This window comes from Stylophora pistillata, chromosome 7 (genome assembly GCF_964205215.1).
Source record: "Stylophora pistillata chromosome 7, jaStyPist1.2, whole genome shotgun sequence".
Lineage (NCBI taxonomy): Eukaryota > Metazoa > Cnidaria > Anthozoa > Scleractinia > Pocilloporidae > Stylophora > Stylophora pistillata.
In genome coordinates this window covers 31,614,205-31,623,045 of record NC_142525.1, presented here as the reverse complement: position 1 = coordinate 31,623,045, position 8,841 = coordinate 31,614,205, and the positions used below count along the sequence as shown (strand labels likewise).

The 8,841-nt window shown below is 40.6% G+C and overlaps 1 protein-coding gene, 1 long non-coding RNA gene and 1 pseudogene across 10 annotated transcripts in view; 2 read left to right on the top strand and 1 right to left on the bottom strand.

Annotated features, from left to right (window-relative positions):
• LOC148727455 (uncharacterized) overlaps nucleotides 1-8,841 on the bottom strand; it is a 70,403-nt gene that overhangs the window by 12,867 nt on the left and 48,695 nt on the right. For 4 of the 7 annotated variants that reach the window (XR_015989353.1, XR_015989347.1, XR_015989349.1 and 1 more), the window contains exon 7: nucleotides 3,587-3,687. This is a non-coding gene — a long non-coding RNA (uncharacterized LOC148727455). The remainder of the gene's footprint in view (nucleotides 1-3,586; nucleotides 3,688-8,841) is intronic. The other 3 variants (XR_015989352.1, XR_015989351.1, XR_015989350.1) reach the window with 1 other exon arrangement.
• LOC111331772 (uncharacterized) lies at nucleotides 127-7,715 on the top strand. Of its 3 annotated transcripts, none has more exons than XM_022936966.2 (9): nucleotides 127-498; nucleotides 653-722; nucleotides 2,267-2,293; nucleotides 2,884-2,901; nucleotides 3,159-3,248; nucleotides 3,754-3,888; nucleotides 4,423-4,439; nucleotides 4,875-4,926; nucleotides 5,022-7,715. In XM_022936966.2, the coding sequence occupies exons 1-9, from the start codon at nucleotides 235-237 to the stop codon at nucleotides 5,384-5,386; spliced, it is 1,038 nt and encodes a 345-aa protein (XP_022792701.2). In that variant the 5' UTR covers nucleotides 127-234; the 3' UTR covers nucleotides 5,387-7,715. The 3 variants fall into 3 exon arrangements, with proteins under 3 accessions (XP_022792701.2, XP_022792691.2, XP_022792685.2); XM_022936956.2 differs by having other exon boundaries at nucleotides 2,884-2,910; nucleotides 5,025-7,715; XM_022936950.2 differs by having other exon boundaries at nucleotides 2,884-2,910.
• On the top strand, nucleotides 7,845-8,764 carry LOC148727458 (uncharacterized; annotated as a pseudogene).

Sequence of the window (8,841 nt, the reverse complement as noted above, 5' to 3'; positions counted from 1 at the left end):
GTTCCACTAGGTTGGAAAACGAAGCAACGTGCAGGTTACCTCATAATCTCCAGTATTTTTCGTCCCGTCAATCACCTTCAACACATGCGCAATATTGCTTTGATTTTCCCAGAAATTCGGATTAAGCTCAACCAAGCGTGGAAGAACAGATTACAGTTCTTCGCGATTGTGCACCGCTGAAACAAAATCCCGAGCTTTGCGCTTGCAGTTTGCTCGAGAAGTACACGTTACACAATGGACCAACACAAGAAATCAAATGCGCGTCGCATTTTCGTCAACATTGTGATTGTTTTAGCATTGTTATACATCATAACAGTGACGTTTTTTGTGGTTCATCAACACCAGTTGGCAGTCTTGCAGTCCGACATCGTGAGGCGACTTGAAGCTCGTGTTGAAAAGTTGGAAAACAACGACTTTGCAGCTCAGAAAAAGGAAAGAGACTCTGTGGGTGAAGCCGATCGTGTTATGGAGGGGAAATCTGCGCGTTTAAAAGCCAAGGTGAGAGAACCGGCTTGACGGTGCGAATTTAGAGAAGTCCTAAGCTTTTTGTTTATTTAAGTATTGGCGTGAATTGTGATGTTGCTCATTTGCGTTCTGAGAACTGATTCACTCGTGAAGCCCGATGAAACAAAATGTTCTTTCGTTTTTGCAGCTCGCCGTTCCTGATCTTTCTCGTGGCAGAGACAAAAGACAGTTTGAGGGTTACTGCCCGTGTTTGCAAGGTAATCTTTGGGTGCTAGATATACAAAATATTTTATAAATTCAGCTATGATTACACAAAGAGACGTATTTAATAAAACGATTGGATTGAAACAAACAAGGAGATTCACGCAAAGAGCAATTTTTTCGTGGCTTTTTATGAAAGGATTCCATTATTCTCGCAGAACAATGAACGATCGACAAATCGACCACTGTTTGATCTTTAGACTTTGTTTACTTCCGCGTTCGGTGCCTGCAAGTCGCCTGTTCGTGAACTAATTAGCTTTTACCAGCCCCCACAAAGTAATGCACTTACTTATCATTTAAGCATGTTGAAATTGGACTCTTGGTGACGAGAAAAACAACTGTTTATGAGCATTCTATTTCAGCAACCTGCTTGAGGCAAACTTCAAATTTGGTGACCTTTTTATGAGCCCGATCCTAAATCAGGCGGAAACCACGTAGCTGATAGATTTCAGCGTCAAGTTTTCCCTGGGAAATTTCTTTTGGCAGAAATCCTTTATTGCTGAAGACGTTTCAAATGTTTGGCACAAGGTTAAGAACCTCACAGCCGGCAAGGCCTCTTTTCAATCAAGATGTTGACGTGACAATTGCCACTAGTAGCTTTGGCAAACTTCCATAAAATAACGTCTCGCCAAGTATGTCTGAGAAGGTGATAAATACGAGCAAATAAAATACAAACGAGTTTTTAATAGTGTCATCGATGACAGCTAACGAATGAGGAAACATCGTGTTCAATTGACCTCCAAACTATCATTTTACCTTTCACGGTGCAAAACTGCGACAAAATATCACTGACTCACCGGCATTAATTGTACGTCAAAGAGAACAATAGACATTATAATTCATCTACATTTTGTATAATTTGCATACATTGATAACTTGACCTTGAGAATATTGTTGAGGTTCGGCTCAATTGGAAACCTCACATTGTTTTCAATCCACCACCTCTTCCGATTCAATTGAATTTCGCTAAAAGGTCAGACATAAGTTTCCAACCCCCTATTCAGACGTGATAAACACGTGCCAGACAAGAGGTGATTGTGTTTGACGACCTTGCCGATTCTTAAGAAATACTGTATGAGACGACGGACTCTTGCAAAATGGGACCGTCGGAGGATGAGAATATCATTCCGCAGTGATTTCAATATTTTTTACCCTTCAAGTTTGTAGAAGTTTTTGAAAACAAGCGATAATAACCGAGCGGAGTTAGTTTTACTGAATCAAAATTAGAAATAAACGACATATTGACGGGGCAAATTACATGCAATGGGAACTAACTCATGGTTTTAAGTGAACTGGAGTGTTCGGCTGTACTCAGAGTGTACCATTTTCTATATTACGAAAACGCGTCACGTGATATTATATCATCAAATATCATTTCACTTACGCCTTAAAATTGAGTAAGACTTTGAAAACTCTCCGTTTGTAATTTCATAGCACACACAAAACGGTAAATTTAGAATAAGTAGGAACACTTAAACATTCTACAATCAGCACGTGCTTGTCCTATAGTTTCTTACAATTTTATTTTCCCTTTTTCCAGGCCCCAAGGGAGACGCTGGACCACCAGGTGAGAGCTGCAACAAATCCCCTTTTTCTCTCCCATTATGAAAAAAAAAAAAACGCTGGAAACGTTTAGACTTCATTTGTTGCATCATTTTTGTTTCTAGCTCTTCCTATGTAATGCTAGGAAACGCATTCAGTTCATATATGTTAGCCTGCTTTTGAGGAATCAAAATAAACACAGTGTTAAGAAATCCTTGAGATTCGATGAATAAAACTGGCACATATCTCTGTCAGTTCATGATCATTTTGTAACTATTCCGCGCCAGAAAAACAAGTTTGCCCTGGTCTGTGTGTGTGTACCTCTATTTCCTTTTGAGAGAGCTGATCCATTTGGTCTCGATATGAACACACTAAACAAGGAACATTTCCGAGCATTTTTTTTTTAAACGCATGCGATTAATTATATTTCCCTGCAGTGATTGTTCGGAACATAGTCTGAGAAACTTGTTAGGAATTTCCCTCCCAAGATTATAGCAATTTTTAATACGTGCTCACAGTTAAACGATAATAGAGTAATGTAACTATTTTTGTCAAGTATGAAATTCTATACAATATAAATCAAAAGCTAATTTTTTTTTTCCGCGTTTATCTTAGGTCGGCGAGGCAAGAAAGGTAAAAGAGGTTAGTTTGGTGAAAAGGGATGATCATCAAACAAATGCTGCCATGAAATAAAAGAGAACAAGCACTTACAGTTATGCTCGTCAAAAATAAGGAAAGCTGGACGCTAACTAGAGAATGGTTATGTTTAAGTTAGTGTTTTGGCGTTGGAATGAAAGTTCAAAAAAATTCACTTGCAGTGCATTACCAAATAGTAGAAGTGCGGTGCGTTAAACCGATTGGTTAATCACCAAATGGCACCTTTTTCGTAGGGCACAAGGGAGACCAAGGCCCAGCTGGTCCTGAAGGTCCAAAGGGAGAACCAGGAATTAACGGGGAGCCTGGTATCAAGGGGACGCAAGGTGGGTTTGACATGAAAAGTCATAACGATACAATTTGATGCAAATGGACGGGCTGGCTGATGCGAGGTTAACTTCAAACACTGACTGTATCTCAGTAGTCAGGAGATGAATTGGCAAATGGAATTCCCTTGATAATCTTCCAACAAGCTAAAACATATTTTGTGACATAATATTGTACGCAGTTGAGTGATAGACCCCAAAAATACTTGATCAACTATCGGTGAATTACTGAATTAGTTAAATGTTCGATTAAAATGACCTTTATTCAAAACTTTAACTTGCTCAATGCGGCCTATACTAAATGGTGACAGTTTAGGAACAATGTAAGGTTTACTTACTCTAATTGCATTTATACCATTTATCCAGGCGTCGGCATTTTACTTCAGATTCCAACCACTAGTGGTGAAGTTAGGACACCATCTAACTGCCCCTCTTAACCCTAAAACACAATTATGAAACCGTGCATTGTCAGCAGCATACCTCATTGTAATACTTTATATGACAGGTGAGCAAGGGCCCAAAGGTCCCAAGGGATTGAATGGGATAAATGGTACTCAGGGCCCCGCAGGTCCTCCCGGCGCCGCTGGCGTTAAAGGGGACAGGGGAGAAGTGGGCATTCAAGGACCTAAAGGAAACCCAGGTTGGTATTGAAGTGACTTATTTCTCCAATTGTAGGTTACGAGATTTGTGCCGTTTAGCGGATTACCTCGTTACAACTGACACACTGGCTTAATGTTGCAACGTAGTGACTAGCTAGGGCGGCACTGTACTGTGTAACAGAAGGCGCTATTCCAGCCCTGCAAGGCACCACTGAGTGTCAGTGTGGCGTGACATTTTACATTCACAGTGCTTTTTTTTCCAACCCGGCAAGAGTGTAAAAATACGCACTGGTGAACTGCCAGGGAAACAACAAAATATTAAGTGGTGACCGACGTTAGATTCGTATTTATTCAGGAGGAGAAGCAATATTTGAAGTTGCTCCATGCTATCAAAATCAGAATGCACTTAAGCTGCCTGGGCCTTTCAGTGGCGTTGCTATTAGTCTCAGTGAATATAGTGCTCTAGTTGTCTGCCTTCGTTCGGGGTCTGATCAGCGGTGGGCAGAGAGGAAACACGTACATTTCCATTATCTAAGGTATTCATAGTTTTGTTCTTTGTTTTTGGTTTTTATCAGGACCACCTGGAGCTTCGGTGAGTTTGTTGTTGATTTCAGGGGGCTTCGTCACTCTTTTCTGAGTAATTTGTTCAGGATTGTCTCAAAGTAGAGTTTTGATTTAAATAGTTTATCAAGGTAGAAAAACACTGAAGAGGTAAACAATAAGCCAAAACGAAAACCATTCGGCTATTTGTCTTTTGATTTGAGCATTCTGTATTTCACTTTTTTAATAACCTTGTAACAAACTATAGAAATTTCCTTATGCTGAATACTTGGAAATTGAACACTCTCCGGGTTGGGGCTAGTCAGAGGACAAGTGGAGAAAACAATCAACCATATCTCGATAGAATGTGGAAGTATATTGGTAGATCACAGACTAATGAAGAAATCTTTGGCTTGCACCTTATCAGTCTTGTTTCCAATTTCTAATCTAAAATCTAATGCAAAGGATTCTCTTTACTGCTATTTAGATGAGCGAGAGCATCCATCTTGTTGGTGACGGACAGAAAATTCAAAATCCAAGTAATGTGCTCATCGTTTACGTAATATTTCAACCTTAATCGTTTCGTAAAATCCATTCAATTTTTTCTTTAGCTAACGAGGTACGATTTCTTCAGCAGGGATTCACCGCATTTCGAACTGGGACGAGAGGCACAGAGAAGGCAGCATCGAATATCACCCGAGCACCGGATTCATAGAAGTAAAGAGAAAAGGCTACTACTTCATCTACAGTCAAATGTACTATTATGATGGCTCCACCGTGCTGATGGGTCATCATACCTATATCAATCACGACAAGGTCATGGAAAGTGCGGGGAGTGTTATAAGTTCCCAACGGAAGTACAACACCAAGTATCATGGTGGAGTTTTCTTGCTGCAGGAAAACGACACCATATCAGTCCACATACCCTACACTACACGTTACTACATGGATAGTGAGGGCAGTTTCTTTGGGGCATTTCTGCTCCATCGTATCGATTAGATAGAGGCAATGGCAAAGAGGCCATACCTCTTTTGAACTTGAAGGGAGAATTTGTGCCCCTTCATTGTCTATACTCTACCATTCTTTAGCACTTAGTCTGTTTTTGGCTTGGTAGGCAATTTAGACCCTTGTTCAGTTCAGTCTGAGATTGGCCTTCCATGTCAAAAGAGTTTGAAGGAAGGAAGGAAGGAAAATTCTCATTTATGGTACAATTTCATCATTTGCCGGATAGCAAGAGGGTTTACATAAAAAAACCTTTCCGTAGGTCGCTTCAAGTGATGCTACTTTTTGGAGATTCGTTTGATATTTAGGCCGATACACACAAGGAAATTACCCTGTATTTGATATCTTTCTGCGGAATGCAAATTTTTCTGTTTGTAGCTGTCTGATAGGCCACGATGCAGAAATATATTTCCGTGTTCCAGGCTTGAAGTTAAACGTGTTCTGTCCACTTGTCACGTGGTCTTGATGCCGCCCGATCTGTGCCTCTTGCTGGTTCCTCTTGCACGCCTCTTTCACGCCTCTTTCAACTTGACAAGATCTGTGTTGAACTTGTTCCCAAAGGAAATGGGACATTGCTTTAATCCAGATTACTGTCAGAGCAGTAACACGTGATAAAATGTTATACAGTAGCGTAGGAGAGAGAATACATAACCATCGACACACAGGTTCGAAGTGCGTGACATAAGTTTCGCGGTAGTGCGTGATTCGTTTACCAATCGTGATTCAGCCATGACAATGATATTTTGGAGACCTTTCAAAGCATGCAGGAAAAAATTAAGTACGCATCAATCGTTAATGAGCACAAATTTACTTTTGGAGTAACAGTAGTGAAAATCATCATCGCAATTAGTTTCTTCCTCAAACATTCAGGATTTCAATTTATGATCGTAAAAGTTAGCAGTAATTTTTCCATCAAGACTGCGTTTATTTCATTTCAGTCACAAGACGCACGGTGAGGAACTGGCAAGTGAAACACAGATCAGGCAGACTTCAGTTCAATCAAGGCTTCGTTCGCATACAAATTGCTGGATTTTATTTCGTGTACTCCCAGATGTTTTATCACGACGGTTTACCATATCAAGTTAGCCATCAATTGTTCGTCAACTCGGATAAATTCATGGAAAGCACTTCTGCTGTTGTTAGCGAGGACCGAAAATATAACACAAACTACAATGGTGGAGTGGTATTTCTAAACACCACAGACACCGTCTCTGTTCAAACTCCATTTTCAAATCACTATTTCATGAATCCCAGTTCGAGTTATTTCGGCTTATTTTTGCTCCATCCTACTGAAACTTGACCCTCAGATTCGAAACTGTTTTCGCGGTATAGACAGCTACAATTCTATCACATGTTTAGGCAGCAGAGTCTTCCTGTGATATTCTGGGAACTAGATTATTGTTTAGACTCAGTTGGTCACGATTGTGGTTTTTGAATAATTTTGATTTGATCTTTTTGTAACCTACCTACGAGATATCGTACTTACACCTAAAAAATAAACTTTCCGTTCACCCCTGTAAAGATTCAAGGCTACAGGCCACTCGTTTTTGACTCGCACTTTTGACCAGCAAATCCACAGAATTTTTGGAAAACTTGTTGGTGCGTGGCTATTTTTAAACTGGTGCAAACATTTTTCCTTTTATAGCTGAATTGCTGTGTCCTCCAATGCAAAAATTGTCCAACTAAATTTTCCGTGGACACAACACTTGACGACCTCTCAGGAATGTTTCGTAGACTCGCTTTGTCTCAAAAGATGGTGTAAGTTAGATTCTTCTCAGTACAGCTTACATAAAGCCCTTTGATATTCAAACGTATTGTATTATAACACTTACATTTCAGTATCGCTGATTTTTTACAAGAAAGGAAATCGACTGCTATGCAAGTTAACTTTTGATATTTTGATTCGACGACTATATCCAGTATCGTTTTTAGTAGGCCTTTGATTTCTCTCGTTAGATTTTTAGAACTTATTAGGGTGTGGTAATCTCTCGATAGAGCCAGGTGCGATACCATGTTTTCCATCACTTTACAAAGTAAGTTTCTTAAACGGATGAAAGCCCAGCCTACTGTTCTAAAGTAAAAGGAGGATGAACATCGAAAAAAGGAATAAAGCTTTTTAAGCATCAAGAACATTAACTCAGTGTATAATTGACGAAAACGAAACTTATGCAAATTCAATCAAGGTGCGGCAGTATTTTACTTGAAGTTTACGTTACCATGGTGTCTAATACTGAGGCACGTATTTTAAAGTTGTTTTGTATTCATTGTCGCGGTAATGTTTTCGTAAAATATTTGCTGGAATGGAAATAAAGTTAGCTCTTGCTTATGTTCTGCATACATTAAATTATACCGCTGACCTTCCTCCCCCTCCCTCCCCTCCCCCCCTCTCTCTCTCCCTGCATACAATAGCTTTCATCCCCTTACAAACTCTTATCAAGGAAAGGTAAATAGTGCGATGTATATCTATATTAATAATAATAATGATAATAATAATAACAATAATAATAATAACAATAATAATAAGGATGAGAGTTTGAGTGCCGATGGGTGTTTCTGGTGGCTCACAGAGTGGAAGAACTGCCCATCACACACAATTGCTGGATCTGTCGAGCTATACGAGCAGCTATTGCCAACGCGAGTTTACACGAGTCAGAAGACCTACACAAGTGGGTAAGGCGAGGTGAGGTGCAGATTATGCGGCAAGGCTTCAGAGAGCGTGGCTCATATCTTGTCAGGATGCAGTGCGCTGGCCCAGAGCAAGTATCTCTCTAGACACGACGCAGCACTGAAGGTACTGTTTTACGAACTGTAGTATGATGAGGGAGTTATAGACGAGATACCACCCTGGTACTCACCCGACAAGCCGAAGCCCGTGTATGAGTCAGAGAATGTTGAAGCTTATTGGGATGTCCCTATATATGCTGATCAACAAGAGGTCAGATGCGATAGGGTGGATGCACGCATTGTAAATCATATGTGCAAGAGAGTTGTGACGTTGGAAATGAGCTGCCCATGGGTTAACAATCGGGCAAGAAAGGATGAAGAGAAGACACTGAAGTACGGACCTCTTCGCTGAGAACTACGGGAGCAGTTCCCAGGCTACGAGGTGAGGCAATATAACATCATTATGGATGCCCTCGGGGGGTGGTCACGGGAGCTGGATGTCATGATGCGCGAGCTGGTGGGAGGCAGAAGCACAGACGTACTGCGAAAGATGCAGAGGGCAGTGCTCTCGGGCACGCTGAATATTGCCCGGACTTTCAAGGTGGCAGTTTGAGTTCCTGTTGGAAGGAGGACCGTAGACACAACGGAAAAGCTTTTTAGGATTAGTTAATGTACATTTATTTTGTACTCCATGGCTCACAAGTTACGGTTTTCGCCCTGTGCTGCCTCATCAGAATGTAGCATTCAGTTGATTGCTCTGCGACAATAATAATAATAATAATATAGGT